Here is a 20,887-nt window from a genome sequence, read left to right as displayed (position 1 = left end):
GGAGGTCCATTTCAGTATATCATATGCAGAGGGATGGTCAACTGTCACCATGGGGGCATCAGTGTCAAAAATAATAAATAAATAAAAAATATATACATATATATAGTGCTGACCTATAACCAGGCACTAAACCATCCCATTCAGTAAGCCACCTGCGTTTAGCTAAGTTTTCCTTTGCTCAGCTCAGACGCAGCTTTGAGGAGGTAGAAAAGGGCTGTTAGTGTCTCGGGGATCTTGGGTAAAGGTCGGTGGTGTCCAGTCTTGGTTCTCCAGGGCCATGAATTCGGCTGGCTTTAGCTGCTACTTGTCAATCAGCTTGTGCTTTCATGCCTCGCAAGCCATTTACACACTGGAATCCAACTGGGGGAACTGTAACTACTCACACAGCATAAAGCTCAGAGGCCCAACCAAAGCCGGAAGACAATGCAACCTAGCAGGACCAGGAGTGGACACCACTGTTGTTGCTATGTGCTTCCAGGTGAGTGGAGTGGCAAACTGAGGACTGCAGCTGCAGTAGCACTGCAGCAACTGCAGTGGTAAGAAACAGAGTCATTGCTCTGCTCTCCTCTCCCTGCTTTATTTCCCTCTGACACTTTGAACTCCTAGAGGCTGTAGTTCATAATGAATATTACAAGCTGACACTCAGTGCACTCAGAATACTTATGCACGCGTGCATGCTCGGTTGTATGCAAACGCACGCACACACACACACACACACACACACACACACACACCACACACACACACCACACACACACACCACACACACACACCACACACACACACACCACACACACAACACACACACACACACACCACACACACACACACACACACACCACACACACACACACGCACACACACACCCACACACACACACACCACACACACACACACACACACACACCACACACACCACACACCACACACACACCACACACACACACACACACACCACACCACACACACACCACACACACACACACACACACACACACACACACACACACACACACATCTATACACACACAGCATTCTGCTCCAGTATGCTTAGAGTTTGGCTAGAAGAGTTTTCACATATCTGTACAAAGCTGCATATAGTAACATAGTGGAACTGCCATAAACATGGGTAAATACATGTACAGAAATGGGGGAACAATAGAGCAGGGTCCTCTGACTTTCTCATCACTGTTATAAGAAGCAATTTGGCATTTTTGAGGTCTGCATTTAGGAGCTGAGCGAATTTGGCTCTTGCCGCTCTTGTGGAATACTTGTTGACAGGTTTTGGTATTAGTTTGTCATTGCCATAAGTGAATAATTAATAAATGTCATAAGTGACATCATAAGTGAATAGTTAATATATGATTCCATATGGGCAATACTGACAAAACTTAAAATCAGCGGAAGTCATTGAAATATTATTACAATCTAAAAAAATCATTAAAACATTGTCCGAGCAATTAATGTCTACATGTAGAATGAAACATTATGGATGAAATGTTTATCTGCATGTCATGGAACATAAGAGGCTGTTTTCACATTGCTGACAAAATAAGATATAAACTGACACATTAAGATATAAATCATCTTCCCCATTGGAGACATTTCAATACCTGGTTCTCGAATTGCCTTTGTTAACGTGATAATGAGTGAGCGTGCAACAAAGAAAAAAGATATCAGCCATTTCTCTTGGTGTGTGGCAGGTATTCTCACTAGCTGCAGGCTACTAATGATTTCCTGAAGGGAGAAAGTGCTGACTTGTAGCTCGCCAAGGCTATGGGATACCTCCTGAAGCAGTGCTGTTTGCCTTACGCTGCTTTTAAGCAGCAAATAACGGCAGTTCATTAACACCTGAGTTCACTTAGCCGGATGTGCTGCAGTGACATGGTGAAAGTAGCAGCGCAGGTGATGGTGCGTAGTGATGATGAGGGTGATGCACTCTGTGTTTCCAGGCAGAGCTTGTTCAGTGTATGGAGGATTGTGCAGCAGATGGTCGCTTCTGAGTTAAATCTCCTTCATTGCTGTGGATTTACCTCTCGGACACCACAAGCTAACAATTTGGGAAACCACAGAAAAGCTGCTGATATAGAGCTATCATTCTCTCTCTCTCTCTCTCTCTCTCTCTCTCTCTCTCTCTCTTTTCCTTTTTCTCCATTGTCTCTGTCTCTCATCCAAATTTCTGACCTTTTTCTAAAATCGTCTGCTTTATAAATTGCCTATCCTATTAAACTGTTCCACAAAGACACAGTAGAGAGTCAGAAATCCCAACTGCCATCTCATCTTGGGGCTCTCTCAGCTCTGTAGTCCTAAGATCCCTCAGAGGTGCCTTTGTAGAGACCCATGTTCCCCTGCGTGTCCAATCAGTCAGGCTTAAACAGTTTCTGAGCAGGCTCCACTTCTCATAATAACAATCTGCAACAGCCATTTCTTCGTATGCATGCTGTGCAATTTTGGTCTAATGGATTTTCATCAAACTAGAGTAACCCCACCCCTCTTTTGCTTTCACATGTCATGTCGGCTAAAATCCTGTACCAATAATCCGAGCAGGGAATTACAGTGTGTCCATGTTGTGCATGCACAGCTAGTCTGGATTATCCCATAAGAGGGTTTGGACAGACAGATTTTTTTTGTTGACTCCCTAGGCTGTGTCTCATTTTTCATTTGGCTTCTTGGTCTGGAGCATCAAGCTCAGTTTTGTGGTAATTAATGCAGTGATGTCAGCATGCATCACAACTAAAATAGCCCAATGGGCAATAATTTAGTGGTAGTAACATCATTTCTGATGCATATTTATCTGTTTGCTAATATGAGGCCACCAACCACTGCCAGCATTGCAAATACTCTTTATTCCATTGCTAGTACATATTGTGCACAAACAGCCTGAGAGTGAAGAACATACCTGTCGTGACTTACTTTTTATTGCTTCAGAATTTAAGATGACCGTAGATGCATGGTTTATCCTCGGAAAGGTGATGCTGAGGCCTCCTGGGTATTTTTTTGTGTGAAACTTGACCAAAAGATTAAGGAAAATCAATGATTATAATAAATGAAACCAGTGATAAAAGAATGATTTTGCAGGCAATTTTGAGCTTATAAAACTTGCTGTTTGAAAATTGCCGCTGCTGCAAGAATCTGTGATATAATGACTCCCAATGGTTCTGCCATCCAGGCAGAGTTGCGTCACTGTGGCCTCTCTCAGTCGGAGTGTTCTCCAGTACAGTGGTGCGACTGATCATCTCCCGGCTCAGTCCCCTCCTCACTGGCCTGGGAGCCAGAGGGAGAGCCAGCAGCCAGGCTGGATCGCTCCCTCTCTTTCACCAAGGACACTGCCTGTGATCTTGAGCAGCTTTACCCTAAATATAGCTCTGTAACCCAGGGCTGTCCCAAGGGCCTGCATCACTGGAGCCTCTGCATATGCTCTCCTGGGCCTTCTGCTGGAGAAGCTCAAACTGGTGCATCTATGCCTTGCATAAATAATGAATAATGCCATAGATGGGCTGCATTTGCATTGGTAATGTGACACAGGACAAGCTCTGCTCACTGTTTACGCTTCATGCTTTGTGAGCTTTCGGCACAGCCCACGTCTGATGTGACAGTACACTCTTGGAGTGATTTGCAGTAATTTCATTTGGAGGCTGGGCCTCTCTCTAAGCTACAGGGGGAGGGTTGGGTTCTGGGTGCTTGCCTTAACATTTAACCAGGATTTAATTAAATTTCTCCCTTTCATTTCTCATGAGATCTGGCAGCTTTTTGCTGTTTTCACTTTAGCTGCTTTAATTCTGACTCTGAATTCCAGTTCTGAGAAGAAGGCCCTGCTGGGTTCCGGGCCAATTTAACAGTTATGGAGCAGTTCTCAGAAGCTCCTCTCTGGGACTGTCTTCAGCCAACTCGGCCTTTGTTGCCCAGTCCTTTGACTGATCTCAAATTGGCATAAATAATTTGTTTGCCAAAATTGAAAGCATAACCCCCTCCCAGTGATTCATGTTTGTTGACACCATTGTGCATAAGCTATAAATATTCCTGCTGACTGTTAGAATGTCTGCATCAGTGCCTGCATGCAGTGTAGAAAATGAGTCTTATAAAACAAACTCCAAGGATGACTGGATGAATATACTGTGTCAGATTGAAGGCTATAGCATTTTTCAATCATTTCTAACCTCAGGAGTCAGCAAGTGGTTCAGGGCCTTCTTGCCTCATCACAAGAGAAAGGTGTATTGAATACTACTGTAGGTTCCATGCTTGTAAGAAATATTTAGGAAGTACATGTAATCCATTTCTTATCATTGTTCTTTTCACAAATGTGTAAGCAAAGGGTATGAGATTCAGTTGGGCTTAAACCTGAGCCACGTCTTCCGCAACTAACTGCTGAATCCATCTTACCAGCTCTTGCTTTTTCCAATGGCCCTTATGTGTGTATGCGAATGTGTAGGTGGCTTTACCCTTTTTTCTAAGATACATTTCCGTAATGCCTCAAAGTATCATTCCCTGTTACAAGAGGCATAAATGGGCAAAAAAATATTGTTTTTAGGTAATGTTTAAAATCTACAGCTTCTTAAATGTACTCAATGAGTCAGTACGTGGACTATATAAAATATTTAATTATCATCACTTCCTAGGTTGTCTGGTTAAGCATCTTGTGTCAGCTCTTGACACAGGCCTATGTTAGTGGTCTTATGTGAGTTACATTCTTGTATAATAGCCAGTATTGTCAACTCTTACGCACATTGTTCAGATAATGTCTAAAATGTCTAATTAAACACAGTGAAAATGAGCCATGTTATCCATTTCATTTACTTCCCCTAAGATACATCTCTCACTGTCTCTGGAAGACATCCCAGTGTGTCATTGGAAGGCTTGGGTTTCAGACAGACAAGAGATCACTCTAGTCTGGCCTCTAGTACCGACCATCCTGAGATATTAAGTGCTTGTTTTGAGAGGGCCACTGGCAGGGCTCGCGGATGACCAGAGAAGAGGACCAGGGCCGATCAGCTCTTTATCCAGGGTCCTCAACTGCTGTGGGCGTAAGGGGGCAGCCATTGATCGCTCACCTGGAGAGAGGCAGTGTGGGGGTGGGCAGCAGTCAAACCAGCAACAGGGCTCTTATCTAATCTTTTGTTCCATTCTCTTACTTTGGCCAGCGCCACAGGGTCCAGGTTAAATCATTCTCCATATTAGGCCTAAAGCTGAAAACAGTGTAGGCTGGCAGGATCACAGTCTGACCTGCTCACAAGGTTCCAAAAAGGCTGAAAAATGATCCACTGGTGCATTAGTGACAGCCTGCGGAAAATGGCGCACGCAGGGAAAAATAATAATCGGACACCTTCATACATTCATGCCTCTTAGCGAGCACCTATTCTACGTGACTATGCCTTCCTTTGCATTCAGTCTCATTATCTCCGCCTTATATGTCTCTGGCAGTCCTACACTGCTGTCATTATCCGTTGACGGGCATTTCTGAGGGCGGTGAGGTCCTGCTGTGTAGGACGGGAGTGCGGCTGTGTGATTTCAAGTTGTTGGTACAGCGACGCCTGATGTGGACATCAACAAATTGATCTTGTACCATCTGAAAAAAAGAGTGCAATCAGACAGCAGAGAGAGAAGGGCACAGGAAGAGACGAGAGATCTTTTTCCAAGGGTGAAAGTGCTGCACTTTTGCTCCTGGTTCAGATGGTAAGGCTCACATTTCCGAGCATAGGCAGAAAAAGCAAGTGGCTGCTCATGTATCACCCGGAGAGCTTTGCGCGCTGCGTTTTATTCCCACTGTGTGCGCAGCGAATGAATGTGCTACTGCTAATGCTCTGCACACTGAAAGAGGGGCAGCATCTGCAGTGCATAGGGCAATGCTGTACTGTGCGCTACACATAATGAACACTGTCTCCGTGCATATGCATGCTACGAAGAACGTATAAGGAAGAGATATGCATGGTTAATTGATGGGGGCATGGTTGGCTTTTGTCATCTTAATGAAATTCTTCATTATAAATCCTGGCCCAGGTTAATGTACCATATGCACATATATCACATATCCGAGTAGCGAAATACCTAAGTCATCTTTAGTTAATGGAGCAATATGCCCAGAAAACCTTTATGTAATGCAAGTGAATGACTTGAACTCATTTAGTTAATGTAGCAAAATGACTTCACTACCTTAGGCTAATGTTGGATATTTAGCACTATTACACGAGGTTATGATTGAACACAGAAAAACTCCAGATACCAAATTGAACTGACTCCTGTGTAAAGACAGCATGGGAAATCTGTGATTTGAATACATGTACATGTTCCATTATATAACAACTACCAGTGATTACAAAACTCAAGAGTAGATTTTGGACTTGAGGCCAAGAGGTAATTACATCTACTATCTGTGCTATGCATGTACAGGTGGTAGAAGTCATCCTTAAGGCCTTCGTCAGTGGTAAGATTCGGACTGCAGGGCCAGTGCTGAATTGATATTTTTGGACTGCACTCTCGGGGGAGAATGCCACACCATGACATCAGTGATGCTGACACACATAAGAACCCCAACAACACTGAAAACCATCTCCCAGCTCGGCGCCCACAGTCGTGCCACTACCATGTCTGCATGCAGTGTTGAGAATGTTCTGCAATCCAAATAGTATCTGCTCAACAGTGGTGCTGCAATCCCAAATTTGACCAGTGTGATACAATTATACAATTACAAACTGCACATCTAAGATAAAGAGTGAGTGCAGGTACAGGGTAAGGGTACATTCTCCTGCATCATTTTGAGGAGTTGCACGGGGTATTTTAGCACATAAAAAAGCCTGATGCAAGCACGGTGCCTCTGCAGGGAAAGTGGAAACTGAAGGTTTTTCATTTGCTCAGTTGCTGCTCTAGCTCACCCACACTCGGGCATCTACAAGGCCACAGTATGGGACTCACACCTGAGCGTGTGCAGTGAATAAAAACAGTTCTTTCTTTGCTCCTGCCTCCACAGTGCCACAGTGAAGTGTGTCACTATATTTTTCCCTGAATTTCAGAGAACAAAGACCGGTGTAGAATTCATCGCCAGAGCGCAGTCACGGATGCATATGGAAGCACAAACGTTGCTATTAAATTCAGCGGCGGTGTGTGACTGAGCTTCAGCACAGCGTAGTGAAAGGTCCTGATCTGTCTGGCTGCCGTACGTAGCTCGGCTGGGCGGAAGAGTCAGCACCCAGCTCTCCCTCCTCCTTCGCTCTTTCCACACAGTGAGATGAAGAAAGAGGTAGTTGGCAGAGAGAAATCTGGGCAGCAGGTAATTGGGAAGCCCGTTAAAATGAATGAAATTTCCATGCAGATGAGAGTGGTAATAGAGAAATCGAACTGGGAGCGGAGCAGTTGTCACTGTGGAGTGAGGGAGAATACAGGGAGCCATCTACATTTGTTTATGAAGTCCCTTAAGCATAAACTTAGACTATTAGACCCCACCCTGTGTTCTCACTGGAGCCTATGGAATGTGTGGTGGATATTAATATTCTTTAGCCTTGTTCAACCCAGAAACACAGTAAATAGATAAGAATAATACCTTACAAAAAGATAGTATAGCCAACTGAAGGGGTCCCATTCATCCATTTAAATGCTGTAAATGTAAATCCATTGTTGGGTTAAGCACAATATTTCTCATATGTTTGACCAAATCAGTGATGCTATGACTATGTTTAGGAATGTGAAAACAATGGCTGGTATTAACATTTTACAGATACTTCCTTCCTTGTCAGTAAAGATATCTGAAACTATGCGGTTCTGTAATAGTGCTCCTCTGTAAGGCACAGGCAAGAAAAATAATCTTCTGAAGAGCTGCTACAACACCACCAAAAGGAAATAGACCCCACCCTGCTGTTGTGTCCATTGAAGACCATGGGTCAGCTAAAACATAACCTTGCCATGTGGACTTATCTTCTGGTGTAAGCCCAGAATGTCTTTTTCTACAGAATGTATTCCTCAAGGACATATGTCCTTTCAGGGATTACAATCAAATATTTCCACTCCTGGTATAACTAGTGCAGGATAGCCACATCAGAGAACAGGGAAGCTTGAGAGCGCTCCATCACTACAAATCCATGATGCTTCAGGGGTGGAGTATAAGTGATTCATGGGACACATATCTGGCGTCCAACTCGTCTATATGCACAGTTAGGGAACCAACCACATTCAGACGTATACTCTGTACCACAGCTGACATTGATGTATTGGGAACATGAACACCAACCTAGAATAGGGCCAGATGTGTTGTGAGAGAAGACACAGGTGTCTTCCACTTTCAGGGCTACCGTAAATCCATCGGTATAATTTTTTTGCAGCATCAAGGACTTTCTCCGGCTCTTGGGGGGGGGGGGGGGGTGTCCAGTTGTGGACTCAAACCCAGTAATGTTCCTCCTACTCATTTTTTCTTCTAGAATGATGATGCTATACACTATCTGTGGAATACTACATACAGATGTGTTCGTTGTATCTTGCACTATGTTGTAGGTTATAGGAACATGGTTTGCCACTCTGGTGACAGTGTGTCATATCCAACAACCATTTGCATACATGGAATTATGGGTGATATTTATACTTATGGTTAAGGATAAAGCACTTAAAATTGAGGTCTTGGGCTGCAAGAGTCATAAATCTCCTCTCTCCGGCCACTGAATTGGTCAGGACCAGAACAAATGCAAGCCAGATTAGTACAATTACATTAATTGTGCCAAACTACATCTTTATATTATCTGTTAGAATTTATACTTATCCCTTGTTAAACTGCACACCAAAGTCCACACACTCAATAATACTCTTACACAGTAATTTGGTTGCTTCTACTTTTGTGCACCTATGGTAAGTACTGTTCCTTAGGATACTGAGTAGATATTTCCAGGTGAAGCCAAACATCAATTTATGAAACAGTGTTAGCACTGCTAGATGTGGGGGATGGGTTGTCCTGCCCCCTTGACAATGTTGCAGGAGGCAGGGCAGGGATCAGATACCAGTTGAGCATGGGCAATAGACAATCCAGAAGTTAAGAACACATGTTCATGCCAGATAGTACCAGTAGTGTGTGCTATTGAGAATGCATAATCATTGTCTGTGTATACAGTGAGAGATTGGACCTCAGCCAAAATACATGCTCTGGTGAAAGCAAAATGTTCAGCAGCCTCAGAGATAAGCCATCAGCAAAGAAAATGCAGTTAGAATTTAGGTCAGCTATGTCATTCAGGTCAGGTCTGGGTTTTGTAATTGTGTCCAGCACAATAAAACAGTCATGTGGCATGCCTACAGTCTCATTAGGTAACAGAGTTGCAGAATTTAAACTATTACAGGGTGCAATTTAACATGAGCAAATACGTTTTGCAATGACAGCAATCTAGCATTGGTTAAATGGGTGGTTTGTGCGGAGGTCAGTAAAGAGTACACCTCATGTGGCACATAAGCAACTAATGGGTGCATAGCAACTAAATCTGAGCAGATTAGAACAGCCTTTGTAGCTGTGCAGAGGGGGCGAATACGGGTGACCTCTCATGACAAGGTCTAATCGTCTGGAATAGTATGCAACCGGACGTTGTTTCTCACAAAGAGATTGCATCAAAACAGCATACATGTAGCTGTTGGATTCAGTAACATATAAACAAACTGGTTTTGTGTAATCCAGATTACCTAAACATAGGGCAGATAACAAGGCAGTTTTTAGACATATGAAGGCTGCATCAGCCTCAGGGGTACATGTCACGTCATGTGGTCATTCATGTCAGAAATGGATTGTGAGATCTCAGCATAATCTATGATCCATGCATGACAGTAACCTAATACACCTAATAGAGTCATGTCTTGTGTTTTATAACAGGTTTAGGCATGGGCAAAACAGAGGAAATCCATACTGATCAATAGAGTGACCTTGTTCTGAAATAATGTGGCCTAGATATTTAACAGAACTTTGGCAAAGTTGCAACTTTTCAGGTGAACACTTATGGCCATTTTCAGCAAGGAAGCAGAGCAGAGCCAATGTGTCTGTTTCACGTGCCTCCAGGGAGTCTGAAGCAATCAATATATCATCCATGTAAAGAATTACGGTGCTACCACAATGAGGAACAAAGCTTCCTAAATTACGACTCAACAGAATACCAACAGGGAGAGTCTATATATCTTTGTTGTATAACAGTCCATGTGTATTGTTTACCTCTGAAGGCAAATGCAAAGCAGTATTGTAAATCGAGGTAGACTGGTATGCAATGTGTTGGTCAAATCAACTACAGAAAAACATTTGGTGGGATCCCAGATAAAATAGTTGATGTATTTGGAACTAGGGGTTTTTCATTCAAAATGAAACCAAAATCAAACCGACACCAACAAACAGTGATGGACAGATGATAAGAGAGGATGTGTTTTTACATCTATATCAGACTCTAGTCTAAACTGATGCAAATTAATTTTCAGCATGGTAACTGCAGCACACACCAGTTACTCTAAACAAGGGAATCACCAGCTTCCTGTAGCAGCACTAAAATGTTTGCTTTCACACTGTACCCAGTCAGTCACGCTAGACACTCTCATCACCACCTATATTAGCAACTGAAATGTGGACAGGAACCTGCAAACCCAAATAAATCTAGCTGCTCTTCAGTAAGTGACCCCTTAACTGCACTGTAAGAAGACTCATAATAAATGTCAGAAGACACAATAGATTCAGGGTCTAGTCCAGGAAAGGGTTATCAAATTGAACATCTGTCTGACATGGGGAAAAGAAAGAAGTACAATGCAAAAACTCACGTCCTGAGCTTAAAAAATATGGATCCATATAAACCATGCTGTAAACACATGAATGCAATGTCCCATGAGTTGATATAATCATGAAAGGCACTCACCACTTCTAGATAAACACCAGTTGGAGCAGACTGAGCATTCAATCCAGCTTCAGACATTTTGAGAGTGATATGAAAACAACCTAGTAAATCTCAGCCCAGAAAGTTAATCGAAAATGTTTTTGAAATCGAAACTTAGGTTGAAAGTTTTTGTATCCCACAACTGTGAGAAAGGAATCAAAAGACATTTGATGTTAGGTAAGCATGAATGCATAATAGTGGAAAATACTGCTTTAGTATCATCCAAAAATGATTCCCTCTTCCCCAAGGCAACCAGCTCAACACATATTTGAAACTAAGTCTAAGGAAAGTTTAACACATTGCCTTTCCTTCTGTCCAGCCGTATGCTTTTCCTGATTGTTTCTCAGGTAACTAACAAGGAATGAAGGCTGCTGATGTGATGTGTAGTCCCCCTGTGCGAGCCCTGGACAGTTTCTAGCCCAGTGACCTAAGTGACCTATTCCACCTCTTGGCCTTGTCCTCCTCATCCGCCCTGACCTCCTTTGCCCCTTCGATTTTGCAGTGGCCTCCTTGATAGAAAGAGAGCTGTGCGCAGTGGCGCTTTTGCTGAGTCTTCTCCTCCTTCTCTCCCAGCTGCTTTTCTGCATGCTTAGCATGTGCAATAAGTTCACTAGATGGTTTGTCCTCCCACCCAATGCAAGAAGCTTTGGCGTGTTTTAGCATTTGGTGATAAAAGTCCTGCAGCGAGCCATATTTTGATGTAGTTGTTTTGTGCTGTGTGGTCTTCCACACCGCCGCGGTCAAAGACCACTTGCCACAGCCTGTCCACAAATTCGTCAACAGGCTCATTACATCTTTGTTGTATGGCACTGACCTTTCCCCAGTGTGTGGTGACCGGGGAAACTGCTCTCAAACGACCCATGAGGCTATCCCGTCATAGGGTCTACCAGCTATTCTTTGAATTCTGCCATTCTATATGCATTTAATCTCAGCCTATTTTAATCCACACAGTTTAGACATAATCAGGCTCCATTCTCGATGCATGGTCTTATACCTACAGTCCAGGTTAGCCAGTTTTGTGATGGTTTTATTTGCATTAACCAAGTTGTTAAAGATGGGCGATAGAGATATGTAAGTGCCCCCTCACCCTCTCCGACTCTCGGGTTCCAGAAAGACAAGAAATAGAATTAAGGGGTGTTTGGGTCTGAGACCTGGTGATCATCCCTCTCTTTTCCACTCAGTTTCTCAGCGGGCTCAGCTTCTTCATTGTCATAACTGGTGGTGCAGGTTTTTGCAGTTTTGATGTCTTGAGCACAGGCACAGACCAAGGGGATGGTGGAACTGGGGCAGGTTCTTGCATATGGAGGAGGTGCAGGGGAAGTATGCACCATCATCATAGCAGTGTTCTCATCTTCATATTTAGACATAACCATCTGCTGAACTTTAATGTGACGTTTACCGCTCTCTTATGGCTTTCTGTCTTCTTTCAGCCTCCATTTCCCACTTTCTAAACCCCGAGCAATCTTTTTCCTAACCTAGAACCATTTTCTTCTCCCATTTTCTCCCTACATTCTCACATTTTGTACTTCAAATGCCCTGTTAAGAAATTTCCCACTAGTTATTTGACTCTGTGATTTAATCTGTTTCTCATCTAAATTCTTCCATACTGGCCAAGTTCCAAAGAAGATCTCTTTGTGAATTCCCCATACTCACAAACAAGGATTAGTACATGCAGACTGAAATAATTCAATTTATCAAAACTGTTGCCTTTTTGTGTTATAATAATGGAACTGATAATGAAAACAGCCCCCCTTTTTTTCAATTTCTTTATGGATATTCTTTTCACTTATTTATGCCAGGACCCGTTCCTGCGTTCTTTAAGTGGGACTCTAACCCATCTTGGTTACTTCACTTATTTATGCCAGAAATCTAACCCACACCCTCTAAGTGGGACTGTAACCAACACTGGTTAATTGATCAAAGAAAAGACTGGTCACTCTCCCCTTTAATAAACAAAAAAACAATAAACAAAACCTTACTCACAAATGATACCGACTTCCAGGCCAGAAGTCCCTCCTAGGGCTGCAGGCGAATGGCTTGCTAAGACAAGTAATCACACTCAATGCAGACTCATGGGGGGCCCCCTTTTGATATGGAATTTGCTTTGGGTCCTGGAGGTCCTCACCAGTTCCTCACCAGGATGTTGGTATCCTGCCAATTACGCCAAATGTGGTGGATTTTACTGCTCTTTAGCCTTGATCAAGAAACACACAGTCTTAGTGAGGTCAGGCTAGGGAGCATACATTTATTCAGCATTAACTATCTCCAAACAGCATTAACTATCTCCAAACAAGGCATTTTGTACTTAAAATGTAAAATCCATAACATGGGTGTCACCTTTCATTGGTTTTCAGGGACAAAGAAGACTTAACCAATTGACCACAAAAAGAGACTTAAGATAGCCCATTTACATTTCTCCCCAGTCACAAACAGGTGGGTTGCTGTTTCCTTCAGGGGCTATCAATCCTTGCGTTGTCTCTGTTCCGGTGCAGTGAAGGTCAGGCCTCCTATACCAAGTGAACTCCCTTGCAAAGGCTGCAACAAAGGAACTGGAACAAACCTTTCAGAATACTTAATAATGCATAATACACAGATTAATTATTAACACAAATAAAGTGTAATGCATAAGTAAAACGATATATGAATGAAATAGAAAAGTAACACACCTGACACATTTTTCAGTTCAAAAAGGGCAGTTACAGATACAGAATTCTGAAGAAATTAGAGTGTAGTCACAGTAATTAGACAAACGAGAAACACACACCCCACAAGAGTGGTTGACTGTAAGAGTCGACTTTTTCCTGTTCTTGTGGTTCCGTTTCTGCCGGATGGCTATATTGATGATGTGTGTATTGGTTATTTATGTGTTTGTTAGATTCATGTGTAAAAAGACACAGACATAATAAAAAGAGTATGATATCAGATATGCAACCTGAGGACGTTATAGATGTCAGTTAAAAGGTGTGGGTTAAGCTGGTCAGACCACCCAAGGTGGGCCTCCTACAGCTCCCTCACATTCTTTATCTTTCTCTTTTTCTGTAAGTCCACTTGATCACATGTATATTCCCTCAACAAAGTACATCACAAACACACACACACACACACACACACCACATTCATCTTTAGAGTGTAGTGCCGTTCCATATTGATGAACACATTTGTCACTAAGCTTTTCTTAGCAGCTCGGATAAGCACAGAGTCCTCGAGAGTCAATTTTCTGCTTACAAGAGCCCTCAGCCACTGCTGTTAAGTGGCCTTCACTTCTGTTCGAGTAGCCATGTAATTTGAACAGTTACTGAAATGACTGCAATGTACGGGGCGATGTTTGTGTGGTTCAGGACTGGTCTGGACTTCTGTTTTCTGCATGATGGTCCTCTTTGTGCTGGGACTGGTACTTATTTACTTTGTTAATAGCTTTTCTACCATGAACACCCTTCACTGGCACATTATCAGACAGACCAGTTTGGGGAAATTGTGGTTTAGCCCAGATGCTCATGTGTTAGGGAGCGACAGACTGTGGTTGCTGCCTGGCTGTGGAAGCTGAGTCAGTGGGACACCATGCAGCTAGCTCGGCCTGCTTGTGTGGTTTATCATTCTGTTTTTAGGACTTCCTGTGACCAATGATACCCTCATCGCATCTTAAAACATGCACCATTCCTCTTAGTATTTTGTTTCTGGGTTAGTTCAAGTAAAAATCTATAATCAGAGTGTGCCGTGGATCAGTGTCTTAAACGTGAACATTATCATTATATATATATATATATATATATATATATATATATATATATATATATATATATATATATATATATAAATATATATATATATATATATATTTATCATAAGGGCAAAATGAACCTTTACAGAAATTCTGAATTACGTTTATTCTCATAGCTGCATCAGCTTTCATGATGTGACTTGCCACTGTGAGTTGTGTTGCACTATTGCAGAGCAAAAATACAGAAAACTGGCTGTTGGAATATTAAAATAAAAATAAAATACTCTTCAAAATATCTTAATTTCTTGAAGGAAGTTAACAAATATTTAGAGGAAAACTGACTGAGTGATGCATTTTTGGCATAATAGGAGGGTCTTAGGAGGACTTTGGCAGACACAGACTTAGGGGAAGTCCAAGGGCAGAGGCCCGCTGTCTTCCAGTTGTTTCTCGAAAAGGTTAGCAACGTGCTCAGCAGGTAGCGATCAGGGTGTCCTTCCAGGGCCAGCGCCTCTAAAGTAGGGCAACAGCTGCTTCCCCTCCCCTCATTAGTATTTCACTTTGAAGCCAAGCTTTCCTTTTTATTTTTGGTGGCGATATTTAACATATTAATATGTATGCACAGTTCTGACCTGTTGTTGCACCTTGGACTTTGCCATCACTGCTGGAGTTAGTATGCACTCTGCGCTTGCGAATAAAAAGCAGAAAAAACAACGAACACAATATTTTTTTCAATGAATATTTCATATGTGGAGAAACACCCTAGACTGGTTTATGTAAAGGTTTTTTTTGTTGTTTCTCCTAAATGCTTTTAATTTGAATAGGAGGGATGCAGGAGTGTGTGTGTGTGTGTGTGTGTGTGTGTGTGTGTGTGTGTGTGTGTGTGTGTGTGTGTGTGTGTGTGTGAGATAACACAGATTTGATCATCCTGTCTTTGTTCTCTACCTAAAACTACCCTCTGATCTCAACAGAACACGCTGTTCCATGTTGCATAATGAAATCTGTCATGTCCTTCTGATTATGTACACATGCATGTGTTGTTTTACTCTTTGATGTACAAGCTATATTGTTTTGTCTTTAAAAGAGTGCCTGCCTTTCACCCTTTTCTTTGCACCCATTTTTAAATTTTCATCTTTCCACTAAAACACTAAAAAAAGCCAAGGGCTCCACAGAGTGAGGCACTTTCCCTCCATACCTTTCAGACATCAGCAGAGCCTCACTAGCTGAACTGGGCTCCACTTGCAGTGTACACCACTCATCTTTCTGCATACGAAAATACATGCCCACATGCCCAGTCTCACCTGCAAAGAAGGAGCAAACATTAGCATAGCATGTTAGAAGGAAGGAGAACCTGACCCCATGTATGGGGTCAGAAATATTGATTTGTGTTTACGTTCCACTGCTTTGCTCTTCACAAGCGTGTTCATTATTTTGCACACCCGGCAGCTCGGCACAGTGGAGAGAAGCTTATGGGCTTGTTTAATGAGAGGCCCAGCGGATGCCCTTGTGAAGGTCAGTGGGGAAGCCCTGTACTATCCATGATGTTATCAGAAGCAGCCTGGAGAGTCTGGAGAGAGTGGGGAGAGAAGAATAGAGTGAGGGAGCATGAAGAAATAAGGATGAGAGAGAGTGACTTTGCTTCTGGTAGTCTGAAAGACTCTCCACATAGACATATGCACACACACAAAGGCGACTGATGAGGAATGCTGGTGTCCATTCCATTTCTCATTTGGTGAACCACATCTGTTCTCTGCCAATCTCACATACTAACTGCTCACGACCTGAAGAAAACCATCGCCCAGAGCACAATGAAGCTATCGAGCATGCTGGTTTATACGTAGGTGTGTGTGTGCATCAGTGGGTGTGAAGTAAGGGAGCTAAGGAAGGGTGAGTGTGTAAGGAAGGGTGAGTGTGTGAGGAAGGATAAGTGTGTAAGGAAGGGTGAGTGTGTGAGGAAGGATAAGTGTGTAAGGAAGGGTGAGTGTGTAAGGAAGGATAAGTGTGTAAGGAAGGGTGAGTGTGTAAGGAAGGATACATGTGTAAGGAAGGGTGAGTGTGTAAGGAAGGGTGAGTGTGTGAGGAAGGATAAGTGTGTAAGGAAGGGTGAGTGTGTAAGGAAGGATAAGTGTGTAAGGAAGGGTGAATGTGTAAGGAAGGATACATGTGTAAGGAAGGGTGAGTGTGAGAACTGGGCTGCTTCATTAGTACTAACGACAAATGTAGTACCTGTGGCAATCAGGCCTGTCACTGAAGCACCCTCATTTATTGCTAGCTGTTTACCTCACCCGCCCATTACCTCATGCAGGCTACTGTTGGATTGTTACTAAGTGACATGCTCTCAAGAAACTAATGGGTGTTTGCTAGCATTAGGCAAATCGAAGTCCTAATTAAACACTGTTACATAAAACTGAAAGTAGCATTTGTCACAGTGGGCTAGAGAACCGGAGAGGCTGATGATATCTGCTTTGACTTTGGAAATGCCTCAGAATAAAAGCTTTGAAAAGACCTCTTAAAACAAAACTATAAAACATTTTCTAATGTTCTAATGTCAGTTATCATATTTTATAGGCTTTTAGTTGCTTTATTTATTAAGATATCGATTTCACATAAAGATGCTGTTAAACGGATTACTGATTATGAATGTGTCTACTCTGCAGTGCAATACAAAATAGACTAGCAAGAGACTGCATAAATGATTCAGGGAAATTGTCCATTTAATACAGAAACAAAGTACTTATGTTTTGACTGCTTTTGGTTAGAAATAAGATGCTTGTGTGACATGACCCAACAAGCTTTATTCTTAGCGGGGTAATCCGCAGGCGTAGTAAGTAACAGAAAGAGGGTCAGAGCCAGAGAATACAAGACGGCAAATCCAAACAACATCCGTAGTACCAATATGAAGACAGTCCAGATCAAAACAGAGAGGCATAAGAGACAGGCAGACAAAACCACCAGGAACGGGCAAAGGCAATGAAACGGAACGAAACAAACTGGTCAGCAAAGAGAAAAACCGCAATATGAAGTAAACGCTCAGTATACGCACACACTGGAAGAACGGCAATACTTCGCAAAGAGTGATTGAGAAAGGCAGCGAGCAACAGGTGGATTAAATAGTCCGGTGACGAAAATGTTGAGTAGCGATGCATAGGAAGTGGGGAGTTGTAGTGTATATGTGTATATGGTTAGCAGGGGTCGGCTGTGTGACAGCTTGAAACATGGTTTATTGGTAGTAACACATGCTGTTTTGGACAGATGTTAAATTTTTTGCCTTTGATTTAATATTGAATCCTTCCATTTCTATCTATCTATCTATCTATCTATCTATCTATCTATCTATCTATCTATCTATCTATCTATCTATCTATCTATCTATCTATCTATCTATCTATCTATCTATCTATCTATCTATCTATCTATCTATCTATCTATCTATCTATCTATCTATCTATCTATCTATCTATCTATCTAATCAGTTTATTATTACATAATCCAGTGAGTGGCTGAGGTGTGTGATGAGTAGTGTGTGATCAATGTGTGACTGCTCTTGCTCAAACAGGGGTGGTGTATTTGTCATTTCTTGGAATCACTTGGTACTGAGATGCATTAATCATTAATAATTATTTTATGCAAAGTAACTGAATCTGTAAAAGAACAAACATCTTGGTTTGACTCAGTAGTACCTCTTAGAAAAAAGAAGCGTGATCGCTCTGTATGTATTGTTGTATTTTGTACGTGTGTTATGAGTTGTACTCTATCTATCTATCTATCTATCTATCTATCTATCTATCTATCTATCTATCTATCTATCTATCTATCTATCTATCTATCTATCTATCTATCTATCTATCTATCTAATTTATTATTATTACAATATCTAGTGTGTGGCTGTGGTGTGTGCAGAAGTGACACTTGATTCAAACAGATGGCACTTTTCCTCACCACACACACCAGGGTCACACCTCCAGCTAGTGGAGCTGCACTGTATAGAGGGAACAGAGATAAAAGCCATGTTGTGAGTGTATATGTGTGTGCATATAAGAATGTAGTGTGTGTAGAATGTGAGAAAGTGGAAAAGGTAGTTATCTCATTATACTTTCACTTCTATATGAGGGAGGTGTGGTATCTTTTGAGAGAGAGAGGGAGGGGGAGAGAAGAGAGAGAGAGAGAGAGAGAGAGAGAGAGAGAGAGAGAGAGAGAGGTCTCCTGGGGTCAGGCATGTCGTGCAAGAGTGCAATGGGAGCAGAGGCAGAATGGCAGCCCTGTCCGTTTTGTGCATGTTGCCAGGTTAGGCCATATGCCACAGCCTCCATTCTGGTCGAATACTGCAGAGTGCAACTTGCAACCCACAAACACTGTGCAAATGAACCTGTGCATAATGCAAAGGTGCCAGTGTTACACTGTCAGATTTATGATGTAATGCACTGCGATACAATGGGATAAGTAGTTGTTTACCTAGCCACTGAACAGTTACTATTCGTCAATGCTGTTGTACTGACTGTTGCCCTCCTCCACAGCTCTGATATCTGCTGGCTGCTGCACCAACTCCTGTAGAAGTGTGAAGCTTTGGGACAGGTAAGACCAATCTCTTCTGTCCAAGAAAGGCACTGACCATTAATTAACCAATGATAAAACCAATCAGTTTGTGTAGAGCCTAGTTGTTCAGAAAAGGCTCTATCACAATAGTCCGGAACTGCATGTCCCACTGTAAATGAACCAGATATCTTTAGTGGTTGGAGTCAGGTCCTGAATTTCAGCATTGATTGCATTCAAGACATTGGAAATTATTAAAAACTATTATTAAAATGTAAATAATTATCATTTAAATTATATTGGTTAATGAATTATAAATGTCATGAATGGGTCTGATGTATTTGATCTCATTTATATGTGTATCAGGAAAGAAAATAGAGATAAAGTGATAAAGTGTGTGTGTGTGTGTGTGTGTGTGTGTGAATATGTGAGAACATTAATATTGGTTGTGCTCTCATCTCACTACATTAATCACTACATTGTGCTACATTAATATTTACTGTTGATTCCAGTTTGAAGATAGAATTATTTAGCCCACAAGGAAACATTAGAGGTTATCCCTTTTGATATTGCTGAGCTCACATTCTTTATGCAGAAACACACACACACACACACACACACACACACACACACACACACACACACACACACACACACACTTAGGGCCTTGCACAGAGGCCTAAAACACCTGAACCTATTGCCATACTAAACAATCCACTCATTTCACTCTGCAGCTTTGATGCCTCCTGACCGTTGCTTTGATTGGAGCCGGTGGAGGCTTCCTGGCCTCAGGAGGAGCCCGATTCTTTGTCTTTTGCACTGGAAGAAAGAAAAGGAGAGGAACCAAGAGAGAAGGGGAACGCAGATTTGAAGGAACTTGTGCAGCAGCCAGTGTCTTGTGTCTTCTCCACCCCATGCTGGGTTCAGGTTTCCTATTTCCCCTTTTAGAGCCCTGCAGATCAGAAACCTGGTAGAGGGATTCCACAGGATTGAGCAGGTTGGAAACCCCCAAATGGAATTCTGTAATTGGAGGTGAAGGATACTTTCTGTGTTGCCAACAAAATAGACCTACCTCCTTTAAACAAAAGCAGATGAAGCTTAATTATAAAAGTATGAAATAGATTACAGAGGCTATCACAACTTTTGTTTACAGGTGCCACTTACAATCACACATGAGCAAGCACAGACAAGAAAGTACTATTTCCAGTTGGATTCACTAATAAAGTTTAATTGGAGATACTGTGCATCACAGAAAATTAAAATGAAAAGTATTGTCATAGCAATCACTGCCTTGCTTCCATTAAGAGCTTTGTGATGACCATTAAATGTCCTAATTATGTTAATTATGATCATACTATAGGTTACAAATACAGTATTTATAAGTTGAGCAGGCTATGCTCACCAATTGTCATTAGGACATGGGATGGCACCCCCAGTGCATTGATCCGGTCTGTCATCAACCAGAGACTACTGATGAACCATGTGGGAGATGAAGTGCTGTCTGATCTGATGCTTTTAGGAAGCACAAAGCCAGCCTTAAATGTACCCTCACCTCTCAGCCTGTGCTAACGGACCATTCAGGAGGGGCCGATATTAAAGACTTAACTAACAGTCTCCAAACACCACTGTCTCCCAATCCTCCCACACTACAAATACCATCATGCCTTGCTTCTGCCCAGGTGTTTGTGTGAACCTGTGCCCTGATAGACATTAGAAAAAACATGCAGACATACACAGACACACGCACACACACGCACACACATGCACAGACCTGCACACA

At 42.2% G+C, this 20,887-nt stretch overlaps 1 protein-coding gene across 1 annotated transcript in view; it reads left to right on the top strand.

Moving 5' to 3' along the window:
• Positions 1-20,860, top strand: part of ccdc85a (coiled-coil domain containing 85A) — a 23,718-nt gene extending 2,858 nt beyond the window's left edge. Inside the window, exons 3-4 of the mRNA XM_035531285.1 lie at positions 19,092-19,149; positions 19,842-20,860. Of these exons, the coding sequence (XP_035387178.1) occupies positions 19,092-19,149; positions 19,842-19,857 (74 nt within the window). The 3' untranslated portion in view covers positions 19,858-20,860. The remainder of the gene's footprint in view (positions 1-19,091; positions 19,150-19,841) is intronic.
• The last annotated feature ends 27 nt before the right edge of the window (positions 20,861-20,887 follow it).

This window comes from Electrophorus electricus, chromosome 11 (assembly GCF_013358815.1).
Source record: "Electrophorus electricus isolate fEleEle1 chromosome 11, fEleEle1.pri, whole genome shotgun sequence".
Classification (NCBI taxonomy): Eukaryota; Metazoa; Chordata; class Actinopteri; order Gymnotiformes; family Gymnotidae; genus Electrophorus; species Electrophorus electricus.
The sequence above is the reverse complement of the archived record's forward strand: the minus strand, read 5'-3'. Positions and strand labels throughout refer to the sequence as shown.